Source organism: Sorex araneus, chromosome 2 (genome assembly GCF_027595985.1).
Source record: "Sorex araneus isolate mSorAra2 chromosome 2, mSorAra2.pri, whole genome shotgun sequence".
Taxonomy (NCBI): Eukaryota; Metazoa; Chordata; class Mammalia; order Eulipotyphla; family Soricidae; genus Sorex; species Sorex araneus.
Window position 1 is genome coordinate 5,022,411 of NC_073303.1, and position 19,598 is coordinate 5,042,008.

The window sequence follows — 19,598 nt, forward strand, 5'->3', positions numbered from 1 at the left end:
CCCAACAACCCCTTCCCCCTGCCTCCATGGGAGACAATTTACCCCATTCTCTCTACTTTTAGGCATTGTGTTTTGCAATACAGATACTGAGAGGCTATCACAATTGGTTCATTATCTACTTTCAGCACACATCAAAAATGATCCCTTCAATCGTCATTGACTTAGTGATCCCTTGTCTATTCCAGCTTCCTTCTCCCCAGCTCATGAGTCAGGCTACCAACCATTGGACAATATTCCTGCCCAGTCCGTACTGTCCTTGGTGTCAGTCTCATTTTCTGTTACTTTATTTTACACAAATGAGTATAGTCATTCTATGTCTGTCCCTCTCTTTCTGACTCATTTAATTTAACGGGATACTCTCCATGACCATCCACTTTTAAGAAAATTTCATGACTTCATCTTTCCTAAAAGCTGCATGGTGTACCATTGTATAGATGTACCAAAGTTTCTTTAAACCAGTTGTTTGTTTTTGTGCATTTGGGTTGTTTTCAGATTCTGGCTATTGTGAACAGTCCTACAAAGAACATACAGGTGCAGATATCATTTCTACTGTGCTTTTTTGCATCCTCAGAATATATTCCCAGAAATGGTATTGCAGAGTCATATGGAAGCTCAATTTCTAGTTTTTTAAAGAATTCCCTTATTGTTTTCCAAGAAGACCGGACCAGTTGGCATTCCCATCAACAATGAATGAAAGTCCCTTTCTCCCCACATTTGTGCAAGCACTGTTTGTTCTTGTCTTTATGACGTGTGCTAGTTTCTGTGGTGTGAGATGGTATCTCACTGTTGTTTTGACTTGCATCTCCCTGATGATTAGCGATGTAGCACATTTTTTTTCATGTGCCTTTTGGCCAGTTGTATTACTTTTTTGAGGAAGCTTCTGTTCCTTTCTTTTTCCCATTTTTTTATTCGTGTTGGAGTGTTTTTGCTTGTACAATTCCACTAGTGTCTTGTGTATCCTGGATATTAAACCCTATCAGATGGGTATTGGGTATAATTCCTTCCCATTCTGTGGGCATTTTCTGTATTTTGGTAACTGTCTTTTGATGTGCAGAAGCTTCTTAGTTTAATATTGTCCCATTTGTTTATGTTTGTTTCCACTTGCTTGGTCAGTGGTGTTTCATCCTTAAAAATGCTATTAGTTTCAATACAATGGAGGGCTCTGCCTACATTTTCCTCTATGTATTTTATGGACTCAGGCCTGATATGCAGGTAGCTGTCCAGTTTTCCCAGCACCACTTGTTAAAGAGGCTTTCCTTGTTCCACTTCATATTTCTTACTCCTTTATCAAAGATTAAGTGATCATATATTTGAGAGGCTGTGACAGAATATTCAACTCTGCTCCATCGGTCTTCGACTCTGTTTCTATGCCAATACTATGCTGTTTTAATTATACTGCTTTGTAGTACAGTTTGAAGTTGGGGAAGGTGATGCCTCCCATCTTATTTTTCCCAAGGATTGCTTTAGCTATTCATGGGGGTTTATTGTTCCATATGAATTTCAGGAGTGTTTCGTCTATTTCTTTGAAGAAAGTAATTGGCATCCTTATAGAAGTGATCTACCAATATAATAGAGGCAAGTTCATCCCTGACTGTGCTGATGATTCTGATTATGCTAAATGTAATTTTCTCCCTGCAGTCAAGTGGAGTACCACCTTTTTTAGTTCCCTTCCAAGCTTATACGTCCAGACCCAAAAACTGCTGGAACAGCACGATGGGGGATACGCCCCGCCTCGCCCTCGAGCTACACGGAATGGAATGCTCTATGGAAAGTGGCTGCAGCCTGAAGCCCTGGCCACTATTGGGATGGTTACATACATGGCTCTAAGCAGTTCAATTTTACTTATTATACAGTTATAGCTCCTCTTTCTACATGCAAGCATGCGTTAAGCATCCTTATGTGTTTGCTCGAGGCACCCTCTCTTTGGACTCTGCAAAAAAAAGGGTTTCTTGTCGTGATTGTGCCTTATTTACCTGTCTCGATTCTCCCCTCTCAATCCAAGATTCTCCCTACAGTATAAGGCCAGATCACATATACGGTTACCAGTGAAGTTGACCAGAGAATGGCAATGCTCCCCCGCTGAAGGGCTCCTGACTAAAGTCATGACACAACTGCTCCAGCGTTCCCGACTATTCCTTGGGCTCCTGGTCGCAGGACTCATTGCTGTAACCACTACCGCTGCTGTTGCAGGAATGGCTCTTCAAGCCTCGGTCCAGACACACCATTTTGTCAAAACATGGCAGAATGACTCTCATCACCTTTGGACAATGCAGGCTACCGTCAACCATGATGTTGAGCAACGACTGGACACTCTACAGCAAGCGCTACTTTGGGTCTAGGGCCGGGTTGATATCTTAGAGCAACAAATGAGATTGTTTGTGACTGGAATAGTTCCTCTTTCTGTATCACCCCCATAGATATAATGGGTCCGCTCACACTTGGAAAAAAATTAGATACCATTTGCAAGAAAAAAAAAAAGAAGTGATCTACCAATATAATAAGGTCATGATCAAGTGAAATTCATTTCTGGAATATAAGGAAAAAATAATATATGTGAATAAATTAATGTGATGCACCATATCAACCAAAGGAAAGGATTATATGTTGTTATTATATTATATAAGGTAATATGACAACATCAGTTGATTGAATGCTTTGACAAGGTTCAACATTTATTCATAATAGAACCTTAATCAAAATAGGGATAAAAAAGGGTTGTACTTCAATATACTAATGACCACATGGAAAACCCATAAATAGACAAAATCAAGTATGTTCATCACCTTCACTATTATTCAATGTAATTCTAACTTTCCTCATTGTGTCAGTAATGCAAGAAAAATCTTTAAAAATCCATGTTTGTTTAGAAGAGTTTGCACTATAACTCTTTGCAGATGAATAATAATATACATGGAAAAATCTAAGGATTCCACTTAAAAAAAGCTTTTAGAAAGAAGAACCAATATAGCTAAAGTATAAAGCTAAAGAACCAATACACAACACTCCCTTGTGGTTTTATTTCATTGTTATAAAATTTTATTTTAAATTGAATCACAGTGAGAAACTGTTACAAAGTTTGAATCCCAGTGAGATACACAGTTACAAAGTAATTCATGATTGGATTTCAGCTAGATAGTGTTCCAACACCTGTCCTCTCACCACTGTACATCTCTTGTGATTTTATATGCAAATAACCAACCAGAAGACAACGAAGTACCAAAGACAACTCTGTACTAAGCACACATCTTGCATTTGGCTAACCCAGCTTTGATCCGTGGTATTCCATAGGGTCCTTGAACCTTCGAGGAATGATTCCAGAGCACAGACTCAGGAGTTAGCCCTGAGCACTGCTGAATGAAGGCCCAAACCAGAGATATACCCACGATAAAGTGAAACAAAAATAAAAATAGACGACAAGAATAGACACTTCCATGAAATGGACATATGATTGGCCAATAAGCATATAAAACCGTGCCATTCATCATCACATTGTTATGGAAATACAAACAAATGGCAATGAGGGGTCATCTCACACTTGTGAGAATGACTGTATCAAGCAAATAACTACAGAAAATTAGGAACAACCAGTGTTGGTTGGGATGTGGTCAAAACAGAAATCCTAATTGATTCTTGGTGGCAATATTATCTGCTTCAGCCTCTGTGGAAAACCATGTGGATATTTCATAAGATCCAACAATACTACAATACTACTTATGAGTGTCAAGCCCTCCAATACAAAATCAATAATTTAAAAAGATTCATACGAGAGAGAGACGTGAAAGTATCTCGGGACAGAGCAGCTCACTGCAGAGATTTCTCCCGATGCTAATTATCTAGAATTTTAGATCTCCAGGAGTGTGCGGCTGTGCGACATCTTATGCTATTCTTGACAAGCAATACAAATAAATTATCTAGCATCTGCCTTTTTGGCAGTTTTGAGTGGTGGTGGGAAAATTCAAAATAATGTTGGTGGGAAGGTGTAATGGTGGTGGGACTGGTGTCGAAATATTGAATGCAATTCATGATTGTGAACAACTTTATGAAAATAAATTAAAAAATTTTAAAAAGATATATGCATGACCTATGATAATAATATTATTGTAGCACTTATTACAGTAACCTGGGTATGAAAACAACCCAAATGTCCAATGACAGGTGAATAGGCAAAGAAGTTGTGGTATGTATAAACACTCTTTTTTTACTTGTAATTGAAATAAAATGTCTGAGCTATGACAATTTCGTGAAAGATAGGGTATGTGAAAGGGAAAATTGTAAACTATTTTTTTTTTGAGAAAAGTTTGTGGGGCATAAGTCCTAATGCCTATTAATATTGACACATATGAAAAATACAATGTGAATGTCTACTTGGAGGATAGAATTTGATATTGATATCAATAGTCACTGATATTATAAGATTGGTTTAAAATATGTAAAATAACTTTTTACATCAAAGGTCCAAGACAAACTCTTCACTCTTTCTAAACAAATATAGGAACTGAGAATACATTAATACCAAGAATAAGAAATTCAATAACCTATGAAAATATGGAGAGAAAAGTTGCATAGATACTTCCCTGAAGAAGACATATGAAAATGTTTTCATTGTCACTATTATTAGGGAAATAAAAATTAAAAAAACAGTAAGGTAGTGTCTCACAGCAGTGAAAATGGCACATATCAAAAAAGATTGGAAGCAATGAGTGTTGGTAGAGATGTGGGAGGGAAAGGAAACTTTATACATTGTTGCTGAGATTTACTTCTGATTCTTTTCTATAGAAGTCATTATTAAATTTCTCCAAGAAAGTAGAGAACTCCCATTTACCCTGCAATTCCACTCCTTGGCATCTACCCTTCGAACACAAAAACACTTATCCTGAAAGGTATGTACAACCTGTGTTCCGTACAGCCCCTGGCACAAGAGTCAGGATGTGGAAGCCACTGGAATATGCCTGAATGGATAAGTAAGTTGTGGTATATATACACATTAGTGCACCATGTAGTTGTGAGAAAGATGAAATAACGCATTTCCCTGCAATGTGGATGGAACTGGAGGGTGTCATGGTAAGTGAAGTTAGTAGAAGGATAAAGACTGAATTAACAATATAAAGCAATGAAAACCATTTGACAAAGCAATTGTCAACTGCACTGTTCTCTATGATAAGTACACAACAAAATGAGAAATAGAAGGAATACAACTCCTATAACAGAGGTCATACATATAATTTGAATTTTAGACTTCACCGAACAATAAGCATCCATTCATTTTTGAAATTTTTAGAGGGGAGCAAATGCATTCTTTCAAACAAGTTTTGGGGTCACACCTAGCAGTGGTCAGGGCTTGCTCCTGGCTCTGCACTCAAGGTTCTCTCCCGGTGAGTGCAGGGGCCAACTAGAGTCTGGGAATTGTGAATTGCTACATGCAAGACAAGGGTCTTACCAAGCAAATGCGTTTTTTTTTTAATTAAAAAGTTTCTTTTTTAATTTAAAGAACTGTGATTTACAAAGTTATTGATAGCCGAATTTTCGGCATATGATATTTCAACACCAATCCCACCACCAGTTTTAACTTCCCTCTACTTTCTACTTCACTGTAACCCAGTAACCATAGGAACAATGTTTCCTGGAGACGTGTTTTAACGGGGATACTGCTTATACCTTAGCGCATTCGGAGTGATTTACTACTACCACAGTAGCCAACTGAATTGATTCAATTATAACTGTTGGATATTCCTGAATCAACGTACAAATTACAGCCTTTTTTTTTTAAATACATTTTTGCAATGGTACAAACAAAATTAAAACACATAACTTACTATGGTCATTAAATCAACTACAACAAATTACTCTGTAGGAAAACTGCGCACAATTTCAAGTTTTGGCCCAGGGAAATTTATTAAGACTTCCAAATGTCCGGAGGCCAGGAGCTCTGCTCCCGACGACTTCCTGGTGTAAGCTTTAGGGGCCAGGAAGGACTGAAATTGACTCATTTTTTCCTTTTCTCAGAAAATATTTTTCTGAGGCTGGTTTCATTACAGAGATCAAACCTTCCCCACTCGCTACTTACACACCCGGCTCTTGTCCCTATGTTGAGGGAAGACGCTCCTGACCATACTCGGGTGAGTTTCAAGGTAAACTTTGTCAGAGTCTGATGAGATCGATTAGGCTTCTTTTAATATCCAATCACTTCCGGTTTCTGAGGGACGTAGGAGGAATTCTGACACAAAGGAAAGTTAAGAAAAATCCTACAATGAATATGTGAACGCTCAAAATATTAAAAATGGAGATAAAGTATCACTGTATCACTGTCACTGTCATCCCATTGCTCATCAACTTGCCTGAGCGGGCACCAGTAATGTCTCCATTGTGAGACTCGTTGTTACTGTTTGTTGGCATATCGAATACGCGGGGAGCTTGCGAGGATCTCTGGTGCAGGCGAGATACTCTCGGTAGCTTGCCAGGCTCTTCAAGAGGGCAGAGGAATCAGACCCAGGTTGGCGGCCTGCAAGGCAGATGCCCCACCTGCTGTGCTATGGCTCCAGCCAGGAGATAAAGTACAAATAACAAAAACAGTGATAATTTTCATAAGTGTCTAGTGAAGCATTGGTTATATTTAAAAATCATTTGCATCTACCTAAAAGAGAGTTCCCAAATCTACTCAGTTTGCCCATCATTTGTCAGGTCAGGGAAAAAAAAAAGCAAGCAACACTTATTCCCCCTTTTCAGAAAACAAATCACTCTTGGAAATCTATTCGTGACAAAACAGAGCTTTCTCCCAGTGGCAATCAAAGCCACCAGTGGCCTCTCGATTTAATACACGCCTCCAAGTCCCAACTCCCCAGTGGTTGTTCTTGTCCACTTTGCAAAACACTGATTTAATCAGACACTAAGTAGTTGGGATTCATACTGAAAGTAGATAGCAAGAGGCGTTTTGAATTTCGCCCAAGAAGAGAATGACCGATGGATGGCGGCTGCTAAGGGCGCTAAAGCATCCAAACCATCACTGTGTTGTGCTGGCCGCGATACATTTATTTTCTAACGTTTAAATGTAAAAACTTTAAATGTGATCTTTAAAATTTAAATGAATTTTAGTCAATGTATCCAGTTAATAAAATTTAGTTAACTACATTTTGGAAGATTTAAATGCTTTTTACTTCCCTTGAGCTCAAAAAAGTGCAAACTTACATCCTTATTCGTAAACTCTAATTTTCTCAATAGACCCTATTTACACTCTTTTGTCACAAGTATTAGAAACCATGGATTCAAAAAATTATTTACTATTAGTGTTTTCTGCAAGTTCAGGAATACAGAGGCAAAAACTTTTGGAACGAATCAATATCACCCTTCCAAATTGGGCCTCTCTTAAGACAATGAGTTTATTTTTAGTATATTTTCTCATATATCTTCATATGAATTACTGGTCAAGCATAACATTTTATGGTTCATGAGTAATATTTCTATGTATAAAAGTCAAATTATTTTTGTTGGTTTTCATCTAGAAAATTAGGCAACACGCTCCTAAGTATGTAGAAATAGAGGAAGTTCCTGGGGGCTACAAGAATGCCTAAGTAAGTAAGTGTGTCGCTATGATTTCAAGAAGCATTATCTTTGAAGACTTTTGTACCAGTAGCTATAAAAAATGCTTTAGTTTAATTTGAACTCTTGTTCTATGACTTCCTTGGAACACAGATGCAAACACACTCACACACACACACACACACACACACACACACACACACATACTCGCTTACGCGTGCGAGCAAGCAAAATTAGGGTGAATTGATTTCCAGAAATATTAAATTTGATAACTGCTATTCTTTCTTAGTTCTGGAAGATGCTGTCCTTATGCAGTTCAGGCTTGAATGTTTTACGAGTATAATTATTTGGAATATATAACAACTGCGGGGAAATTATATTTCCTTTAGCTCAAATCAGTAGTCTTTTTGCTGTTTTAATTTTTTTTTTCTCTTTGGGTCAAACCCAGTGATGCACAGGAGTTACTCCTGGCTCTGCACTCAGGAATTACTTCTAGCAGTGCTCAGGGGACCATATGGGGTGCTGGGACTTGAACCCTGGTTGGTCGTGTACAAGGCAAATGCCATCCCTACCCGCTGTGCTATAGTTCAAGCCCCAAATCAGTACAGTCTTATCTTTGGAATTTTTCTAGTGGTGAAAAACTAAAAGTTTTTTTTTGTGTTAAGGTGAAAATCTATTAATCAGCATATAAGTAATCATATGTTTCCTACAAAGAACTGATTGCTCTTATGCTTTTATTTCCTTCTGCATATTTATTGTCTGTTTCCAGCCTATTAATTCATGCATTTTGATATCCTTGATATAATACCCTCAGCTACTTATAATCACATTTTCAAGCATCCCAAAACCATATATTAATGTAAGTTTGGGATTTGTCTGTTTTTGCTATAATACTAACTTTAAATAAATTTATTTTTCTGTTTTTTCCCTTTCCTTTTTGTCAATTCATAGAATTGAACTCAGGGCCTCACTAATGAGTAAGTATCTCCAAAACTCTAGCACTGTGAAACATTCAGGACCCTGAAGAAATTTTCTTAAACATGGTTTATTTACTAGTTACAAGAAAGTGCTATTTAGATTTAAACTAACCTATTTTAATTAACAGACTTTTTTTCCTTTGTTAAATATATATGAATCTATGCAAGAACATAACTATGTTATATAGTTTAGATTACTTTCCTGATATAATAGTATTTGTTGAATGATTATGAGTATATTATGTACAAAAGTACTTAATACACACAATACAAAATTACTTAAGAATTCCAATGTCTCTTGTTTTTTATTAAAATAAAATTATTTTAAATCATACAAAACATATAAGCAATACTTAATTGTCCAGATAATTTTACTTTTTACAATAGATTTTAAAACTTTCTTTTATCATTTTCAAAAAGAAATATATGATATCAAATTAATTAATATGATTTTGATAATTGATAATTATGGTCAATACAAGGATTACTTCTACATCATCATTATTTGTTAGATACTATCTTGTGTAATCACAGGCAAGTAGGGCACCCAGCGGCTCTCTCTCCACCTGCCCTTGGTGGTCTCAGGCTGCTTCCCCCCTGGCACGGCCGATACCATGGGTGGGCAAAAGAGGAAATGCGGGCCACCAGGCTGGCTGGTGATCAGTTGCCATTTATTCCTTTCTCCCCACTTGCCTGTTCCAGCCACACTAAGCTCCCCATTCTAGTCTCACGCTGCCCCTCATTTCCCTCTCCTCCTGTCTCTCCCACTCAACTGTCTGCCCTCCATCTCAAAGCCTGGTCTCTCTCTAGTCTTTCCCCAACTCCCCCCATTGGGGGTAGCCACCACACCCCATCCTGCAGCACAATTAACATATAAAAGCCCTTCTTCTGCTCAAGGGCAAAATACTACTTAGAGGTGTGGTAGTTTCCTCTCCTTAATCCAATAACTTAATTATCATCTTAATTCTACTTCCTAATATTAGTTATTTTGTATGGACACAGTAAGAGCTTGTAGGGTGTTTCTCCTGGGAACATCTCACTATAGATCTCAGACTACAGTGCTCAGGCCAAATTAATCTTTCCTAACCCTAGCAGGGTCCTAAGCCTGATGTTACTTTTTGGATCATGACAGAATTTGTCCATGACCATGCTTTTAACTTATAATTAAGTATTATGTTGTTTTGGCCTGGCCCATTTCGATGCCAGGGTAGCTTAGAGCTTTCCCTGGATCCTAGGTCCATCCAGTCCCTTGTTGAGACACTGCTTTTGGTGTGTTAGGAGGTAAGGGAAACTGAGGCTTAAGTTGAGAGAACAGATGCCCAGGAGTGAATATCATTCGGAGTCAATTAACTCCCAAGTTACAAAAGCATAGCATTAACTGTCAACTGTCTGCTTGTGTCTATAAAAAAAGGACATTGCTCTGAATTAACTATGCAAAGGACTTAAGGAGAAGAGAAAAGCAATGCTTACAAATTAATAGAGTCTGACTAGGGGATAAAGGTAATTGACCAGTTAGGGAAACAGAACACAAAGAAAGATTACAAATAAATGCAGAGGAATGGGAACACTGTAAAGGAAGTAACTCATTAAACCTAAGCTCCCTGTGGCAAGGCAGAAAGGACAAACCAATGTTTGTCACGTTATCACATACTTATTTTTTATGTAAAAGAAAAATATAGTTAGTATTTAATTTATCAGTTTGGTTAATTTACCATTGTTTTACAACCTACAGAATTTGGGGAATACTACATCATGTAGCACCTATGATTTGCAACCAACTTCCACAAGAAGTTAATGGACTAGACCGCCGAGATGTGATCCCGGGGGCCGCACGCATGTGCGGCCTCTCCGCAGCTGCACAAGCGTGAATCCAGACCCAGCAAAACCTCTTTCAGCATGGGCAACTCCTCGCAGAATGTCTCCAGCCTGAGAACTAAGCCTCGGCCCCGTGCCCGCCCAGGAGGGGAAAGGTATTTCTCTCTCTCGCCTCTTTCTCTCCGGGGATGAAGGGCGCGGTGGCCGCCATATTAAGACGACCACAGATTGGGTTTTCAAGCCTGCAGTTATCTAATATCTGGAAGAAATCTCCCTGGACTTCTTGTTAAAGTACAGAAATTCAATAGTGAGGTTTGTGTTGAAATATTGAATGTAACCAAAGTAAACAGAATGTAAAATGAAACTTATCAGTTACAAGGTAGGGGGTGGGGGGGGCGGGATGGGAGGTGTACTGTGTGGGTTTTTTTTTTTTTTTTGGTGGTGCTATATGGGCACTGGTGAAGGGATGGTTGTTTCAGCATTGTATAACTGAGACCTAAGCCCGAAAGCATTGTAATCTTCCACACGGTGATTTAATAAAATAAAATTAAAAAAAAAAAGAAGAAGTTAATGGACTATGGCTAATTTCACGACGGGTGCGTTTCTCCTCATAGGATTTTCTGCCAAGCCTGTGTTAGAAATCTTTTATGCTTCTCTGTTCCTCGTTCTCTACTTGTTGGCTTTAGCTGGCAACATGCTCATCATCACCACCATGTCCCTGGATGACAGTCTCCAGTCCCCCATGTATTTCTTCCTGAAGCATCTCTCCTTGCTGGATATCTGCTACATTTCCGTGACTGTGCCGAGATTCATTTACAACTCTTTCACGCACAGTGGGAATATTTCCCTCTGGGAATGCGTTTTTCAGTGCTTTGCCTTCACCCTTTGTGCAGCTGCTGAGACGGCCATGATCACGCTGATATCCTATGACCGCTACGTGGCCATCTGTCTGCCCCTGCGCTATGATGTCATCATGGACGTCAGAACCTGTGTCCATGGAGTCGCCGGCGTCTGGGTCAGTGGGGTCATCTCTGGAGTCATGCATGCAGCAGCTACTTTCTCCATCCGCTTCTGTGGTCCCCGCATCATTCACCAGTTCTTCTGTGACATCCCCCAGATTATGAAACTCTCCTGCTCTGATGACTATATTGATGAAGTCAGTGTCACTGTCTTCCTGACTTTGGTAGCATTTCTTTGTTCTATCTTTATTGGATTTTCCTACATGCACATATTCTCTTCTGTGCTGAGGATGCCATCTGCTGAGGGCAGAGCTAAGGCCTTTTCCACTTGCCTCCCCCACCTCGCTGTTGTCTTATTATTCATTTGTACAGGTGGCTTGGAGTACTTAAAATCTCATTCAGACTCTCCAACTGTGTCAGACATTTTACTCACTATTATGTATACAGTAGTTCCACCAACATTCAATCCAATGATCTACAGCTTGAGAAATAAGGCTGTTAAGTCAGCGGTAAGAAAGGTTTTTAAGAGAAATAAAGCATATGTATGTTGATGATATTTATGCATTCTTTGTTGGGAAAGAATTTCAAGTTCTATTGGGAAATCATGACATAATCTATCAGGAAATTTCATAAATCAAAAATGATTATCACAAACATTTATAAAGGAATGTTGGTTTACATACTGTTCAGTAATAAAATATCAAAATTACTTAAATTAAACTTTGTAAATATAACAGATAAGGTTTACTCGCTGAAGTTGGAGAGTAACATAAATAAAACTCGTTACTTTAAAACCACTCAGGGATGCTAGAGCGGTAGCACAGCGGGCAGGGCGTTTGCCTTGCATGCGGCTGAAACCGGGTTCAATTCCCAGCATCCTATATGATGCCCTGAGCACCGCCAGGGGTGATTCCTGAGTGCAGAGCCAGGAGTAATCCCTGTGCATTGCCGGTGTGACCCAAAAGCAAAATAAAATAAAATAAAATAAAACCAGTCAGGTTAGTGACGCATGGTTTGTGTGTGAAGGTGATGTAAAAATGTGCATTTGAGACTTGTTTATTTTCAGTAAGATCTCCTGTACTCTTCCATATTACTTGATTTCTACAAATTGATCAAAATCCTCTGGCAATCAGCACTCATTGGTCATTTGGAGCTTCATTAATACGTTTCAACTTCTCTGGGCTTCAATTCACATATAGTAATGCCACGCTTGTGATGTCTCATTATCTCACTTACTTTACCATTTCAGATATAGTGGACCTCTTTGCCACTCATGAGATTATTTTAAGTAATAGTCAGATTCCTAGACAGACCAGTTTTAAGTTGGCAAAATAAATGAAAGAAGAAAATAAATAATATATAAATAAAAGCATTCTTCAGAAGACTCCTTTGCTAAGAAATGGAACAGATTACTCACAAACAAGAAAAAGATACTTCCACAAATGTGCTACTTTATTAGAATAGAATTGGCCATTGATGGGATTACATGGCTCTGGGGGCAGTTTGTGGGTGTGACTGCCAAGCTACTGGAACAGTGGATCTGTGCAGGGGAGGACCGGTCTGGATGCAAGCAGGCTTGGAGATCTCAGTCACCGGTCCCACATACCTGGGTTCCTCTGCTGGTTCCTACATACATGAGGCTCACCCGAGCACGTGGAGAGTGGCCTTGAGCATGGCTGTGGTTGGGTTTTGGAGGTGTTCACCCAAGGGGGCCTGGTAGAAGACCACATAGTTCCATAAATCACCTAATTAATTCCATACACAGTCCAGCTTCTCCAGCACTCTCTACTAACTACTGTCTTATGAATTAAGCCACTTTTGCTATTTTGTACCTCTTCACAATGTTATTTTCTTTTGTATTATCTTGTAAAATGCAAGTTAAAAAGCCTGATATTACCCCTAACTCCTATCATCAGCTACAAATACATCAAAACCAAAAAATTTATCATCTACACATTTCTCTTCTTCCCCTGCCTCTTTGCCTGTGTATTCTTAATGTTTAATGTCTTGTACTGCTCTTACTTTTCTCTCATGCATCCCACAAAAATCACCACCTCTGTCTTCCTAATTCCAATTTCCCTTATATCTACTATACTCCACTTAGCTATCAATACTAAGTACACACCAGATCATTATTCTTTGGTTCCTTATCTACTTCATGAAAAGAATACATGGTTCTTAAAGAGGCATCATATGCATACACTGTAGCACTGTAGCACTGTCCTCTCGTTGTTCATCGATTTGCTCAGGCAGGCACCAGTAACGTCTCCATTGTGAGACTTGTTCTTACTGTTTTGCGCATATCGAATACACCACAGGGAGCTTGCCAGGCTCTGCCGTGCAGGCAGGATACTCTCGGTAGCTTGCCGGGCTCTCTGAGAGGGACAGAGGAATCGAACCCCATTGGCCACATGCAAGGCAAATGCCCTACTCTATCTACTGTGCTATCACTCCAGAGAAAAGTGTAAGGTTAAAAATAAAAAAAAAACAAGTCTTGACAGTGAAAGAGAATTCAAATGGCTAGAGTATGCTGAATCCCCACTAGGTTCCTTGAGCACCACTGTGGTGACGCCACAAGGCCAAGTATTGCCAGGAGTGACTCTAGGGCCCCCAAACACTGTTGGGAGCTTCCGCCTTTCACCCTCTTCCTGCAAAGTAAAACTTAACAAAAACATATATCTGAAAACCTATAGAAGTGAAATAGTCCTACAAAAAAGTCCTAATGACTATAACCCCAGTGCCCAGTGTAAGAAGGATGATCACATGAGAGAATTTGGCTCAGCACTGCTCCTTCGTACCTGAGAGAAACTCAAACCAAGGACCAGGGAATTAGCCCAAGCAGTGAAGCATGCACGGCATCTGCAAGGTCCCTAGTTTGAGCTCATTATCAAATGGCTCTTCCAGAGAAGCTGGGGAGGGGCCAGAGTGATAATATGGCAGGTAGGGCATTTACCCACCAGACATGTTCCCTGCGGATCTGCCAGGAATAATCCCTGAGTGCTGAGCAAATCTGTGAGGGTTTAACAGAAGAATAAACTCTGTCTCTAACAGTTGTTCATGGACCGTGTCCTGCTGTGTCAGGACTTCCTTCTGGCTCTGACACAGGCCATGTACCTATGCGATGCTGTGGGTCGAACCAGCGAGGGCCTCCAGCAGGCCCAGAGAGACTGAGCCCTGAACTAGCTCTCCAGATTCCTCAGCTCTAACTTTGGCTTGTCTGGCTCTTCCCACACTTCCTTCCCTCAAGTTATTTGTTGAGGAAGATTAAATTATCAGGAAAATCCCACTGCCTGGGAGAGAGTGTGATCTCAACAAACTCCATTTTTGACCCATTATGTTACAGCTCTAAACAGAGAAATATTTACTTTCTCAGGGTTTACTCCTGGCTCTGTGCTCTGGGATCAGTCCTGGTGGTACTTGGGGGCCCATATGTGGTGTTGGGGGTTGAACCTGGGTCAGTTGCTTGCATGGCAAGCACCGGTCCCTCTGCACTACCTCTCTGGCTTCTAAAAGTTGGTTTTGAAAGTCAAGAATCACATAGAGAATTCTCTCTTGTGGCAATTTTCTAATTGAAAATCTCATATCTGGGAAATGATAGCCTCTCATTATGGAGTGAATTCGAAGTTACATTTTAAAATCAGGCAATCTTGATGCTATGAGTCTAATTTTATATTTAAAACTTTAAATTGTTGGGGGCTGGAGAGATAGCACAGCGAGTAGGGCGTTTGCCTTGCACGTGGCTGACCCGAGTTCGATTCCCAGAATCCCATATGGTCCCACGAGCACCTCCAGGAATAATTATTGAATGCAAGCCAGGAGTAACCCCTGAGCATCACCGGGTGTAACCCAAAAAGAAAAAAAATTAAAACAATAAAACTTTAAATCGTCACTATTAAACAAATATTTATTTTAAAAGACCTTTTTTTTTACTTCCTCATTCAGGGTAAAATTTTATTGGGATATTTGGGATATAACAAGAAGATAATGCTTTCTTTTTCTGTGGCAATATATTAGTATTTACCCCTTTTCATATTATGTCACTAATAATCACAATATCATTAGACTGATTTAATATCCCACTCATTTAGCAGATTTAATTAAGTTAACTAATATTTTATGTTCCTGAATCTACAAAATAGTAACACTGTTTGCCCATATTTTTTTCAGATGTACATAAAACTAAAACATCAAATCACTATGTGTGATCATTATAGCAGATCAACTGATAAACACTCTATAAGAGAATTCATTATAATTGTAAGTTTGAGTCCTCTTGGGTGTTTACAGAGTCCAATTCCCAAGGATCCAGGAGCTCTGCTCCTCCAGGCAAATTTCAAACCAAACCTCTAGTGGCCAAAGTAGGATTTAAATGGACTCCTGTATTTTTCTGCACAAGCCGGTCTTACTGAGAGAGACAGATTGTGAATATCAGGATCTTGGTTAAGTGTCAGCTGCCCACACTGACAGTTTGTCCTAATGTTGGGGGAAGAATTACCTGAATGGGCTCTGGTGAGTTTCTATATATTTTAGAAAGAAAAATTATACAAGTTAATGAAAGTCCCACCAACGACTGCTGTGCAAAGGTTTCAAAGGAATATGTGAGTTCAGGTTATTTTAACAAAAATGGGGAACTTGGAGCAGAGAAATAGAAACTATTTCCAAGTTTGCTGCATCAGCCTCAGACTTCAGCCATTTTTCCAGTGCAATTCCTTGCGTGACCCATGTGAGAGCAATCCATCATACTTGGCGCTAAGCCAGTTATTACAGCTCATCGGTAGAGTTGGCACTGAATGTTAAAACCAAGGCTCAGTGTCTAACCCACCTGTAGATCATGATAGTAAATTATTGATCAAAATATATATTCCATTATTAACTTACCTTTCAAAATTATTGTTTTGATTCTTATGTTGGCATATCCTACAGTCTGTACCAATTTCATTGTCATTTACTTATAGCACTTAAAGTAACAAGATACATAATACACTCCAGTGTCCATAGTGCCTATGATCTCATTTGAGGAAAAATGCTTCATAACCATAGTTCTCAAAGCTCCTGAATTCTTATAATGTAACAATTATTATTTGATTAATTTTAAGATTTGTCAATTTTTTTTGCACTGTTCTAATTTTGACAAAATTCTAGGTTTTTTTTTTCTTTTTGGGTCACACCTGGCAATGCACAGGGGTCACTCCTGGATCTGCACTCAGGAATTACCCCTGGTGCTGCTCAGGGGACCATATGGGACGCTGGGTCACCTCCTGCAAGGCAAACGCCCAACTGACTGTGCTATATCTCCAACCCCAAATTCTAGTTTTTAAAATACAGATTATTCTTTAATTAATGCTATATTGCTTTATCTATATTTAAAATACTTTGATCAATGCTAAAATGCTTTAGCTATAGTTAAGCTCCTTTAACTCTAAACCTACTTTGTTTATGTTAGACAGTATTTTCAGGACACATACAATTTGCTTTTTTCCCAGAAGTTGTACACAGATTTTATCATAATACTTTTATTTTTATATACTTTTTTATAAATATTTCCTTTTTAAATTTGTGAATCTTTGAGTACAATATCATATTTAGTAATTCTCTGACTTTTTGTAAAGGTAAAGAATTTAAGCAAGTTATTATTATTATTATTATTATTATTATTATTATTATTATTATTATTATTATTTTGCTTTTTGGGTCACACCCAGCGATGCTCAGGGGTTACTCCTGGCTTTGCACTCAGGAATTGCTCTTGGCAGTGCTTGGGGGACCATATGGGATGCCGGGGATCGAACCCGGGTCGACCGCGTGCAAGGCAAACACCCTACCCTCTGTGCTATTGCTCCGGCCCCAAGCAAGTTATTTTTCAAGAATATGTCAGCTATAGAATTTACTTAGAAACATACCCCTGGGAAAGTTGTTCTTTTTTAATTTTTCTTTTTCTTCATTTTTACTGGGCAATAAATAATACACATCAGAACATCTACTACCTTGTGTTAAAGAGAATAACTTAAGTATATTAAAGCTATTACATAGACACTTTCAATATAATGTTTTATATTTTATTTTATGAAGAAAATATGTATGATTTTATTCTTCATTATTTGGTTTGATTTGTCATTGGTTTAAAGCGCCGTGTAATTGGGGGAGTGAGCGTCGCTCGTCTGTATGTATGTAAGCTTCACACCAACCACAGCAGCAAAATGACTCTTCTCTCGTTTCCTTCCAGTCATTTTCTTTTCCTCAAGCAATCACCAAAGTTTTCACTGAGTCCAAGTTAGTTTTGCTTTGCCAATTTGTTCCCTCTGGTTACTTATATTGCCCCTGAAACCAAAACCATAATAAGTGTACCCTCTTTCAGGAATAATATTTAACAAGAAAGGCAAGGCACTGGAGGCTTTTCATTCACATATAAAGCAAAATTATAAAAATTGCTTGAGGGGCTGGAGTGGTAGCACAGTGGGTAAGGCGTTTGCCTTGCACGCGGCCAATCTGGGTTCGATTCCCAGCATCCCATATGGTCCCTGAGCACTGCCAGGAGTAATTCCTGAGTGCAAAGCCAGGAGTAACCCCTGTGCATCGCCAGGTGTGACCCAAAAAGCAAAAAAAAAAAAAAAAAAAAGAAAGATTAATGAAAATGTATATGAAGTTCAAACACATTTAAGATTGTGTGTGGAACTGGATTAGGTAGTTTACAGAAATAAAATGTCAATGCATAATTAAATATGAATACTATTTATAAAAGTATATATTTTGAAATGTGAAAATTTAAAATCTTCCTCAATCAATGTCTAAATTTTGTATGCAATGTTTACAATAGTGTTTACATTTATGTTTTAGGATTGTAATGTCACCACACTGGTATTCTTTGAACTCAGAAAAGTCATACATGGACTCTACATGATTATCACCATACTAAACTTCTATGTAAATCTACACTTATTATATAATAAGTATGTAGGATCTTGACTTGTTTCAGTAGAGTGTAGCTCTTACTCCGTAGAGGTAGCTTAGATTACTAAATAGAGGTATTTTGTGCTCAAGAGTTTACATTTTGTCTTGCAGTCAACACCAACCAGAGACTACAAAGAATGATGGCTAATTTCAGTATGACTGGTTTTATACTCATGGGGTTTTCAACCAAGCCTGAACTGGAAATATTTTATGCCTCTCTGTTCTTAGTCTTATACTTGTTGGCCTTGATTGGCAATGTTATCATCATCACCACCACGTCCCTGGATGACAGTCTCCAGTCCCCCATGTATTTCTTCCTGAAGCATCTCTCCCTTTTGGATCTCTGCTATATTTCTGTCATCGTGCCGAGATTCATCTACGACTCTTATACGCACAGTGGGAATATTTCCCTCTGGGAATGCATCGTGCAGTGCTTTGCCTTTGTTTCCTGTGCCTCTGCCGAGCTGTGCATACTCACCGTAATGTCCTATGACCGCTACGTGGCCATCTGCCTTCCACTGCGCTATGAAATCATCATGGATGTCAGAACCTGTGTCCATGGAGTTGTAGGTGTCTGGATGGGTGGGGTAATGTCTGGAGCCATGCATACGGCAGCTACTTTCTCCATCCACTTCTGTGGCCCCCATATCATTCACCAGTTCTTCTGTGATGTCCCACAGCTCGTGAAACTCTCCTGTAATCAGGAATTTATCGGCGAGGTTAGTGTTGCTCTCTTCCTTGCTCTGCTGGCCTTTCTCTGTGTCATCTTTATTGGGTTCTCCTACATGCACATATTTTCTTCTGTGCTTAGAATCTCCTCTGCCGAGGGCAGGGCAAAGGCCTTTTCCACTTGCCTTCCCCATCTCATTGTTGTTCTGTTATTTATTTCCACTGGTACCTTTGAGTTTTTAAAGCCTCATTCTGACTCTCCAACTGTTTCTGACATTTTGCTCACTATTCTTTATACAGTGGTACCCCCAATATTCAATCCTGTGATCTATAGCCTGAGAAATAAAGCCATAAAGCTAGCTATCAAAAAGGTTTTTCAAAGAAGAGAAGTATACCACTTATGTTGAACATTTTTCTGTTTGGGATATAAGTTCAAGAAATGTATTTACTATTGTTATGCTGTATTTTAGGAAATGTCTGTTTAACTCAATCTTGATGGTTATTTCTTTCAATAATTTTGAGCTTTTTGGATGATTTATATAACATGGATAATAGCTCTTAGGACTTCTGTGCAACCTTTTTTTTCTGCAAGTTAGTAGATTGCTTTTTATTTTAGGAAATTTATTGCATAGTCAGAAACCTTTGTAATTGGTGTAGTCCTGTTTGTTTAATTTTGTTTTGTTTTCTATGAAAATGG

General features: G+C 38.8%; 1 protein-coding gene across 1 annotated transcript; it reads left to right on the forward strand.

The window, feature by feature from the left end:
- Positions 1-18,372: 18,372 nt before the first annotated feature.
- Positions 18,373-19,308, forward strand: LOC129402339 (olfactory receptor 14J1-like). The gene has a single exon (XM_055128488.1). The coding sequence runs from the start codon at positions 18,373-18,375 to the stop codon at positions 19,306-19,308; it is 936 nt and encodes a 311-aa protein (XP_054984463.1).
- Positions 19,309-19,598: the final 290 nt, after the last annotated feature.

Excerpts from the sequence above, each read along its gene's own strand:
- LOC129402339 (XM_055128488.1), top strand. The coding sequence starts at position 18,373 with ATGGCTAATTTCAGTATGACTGGTTTTATACTCATGGGGTTTTCAACC.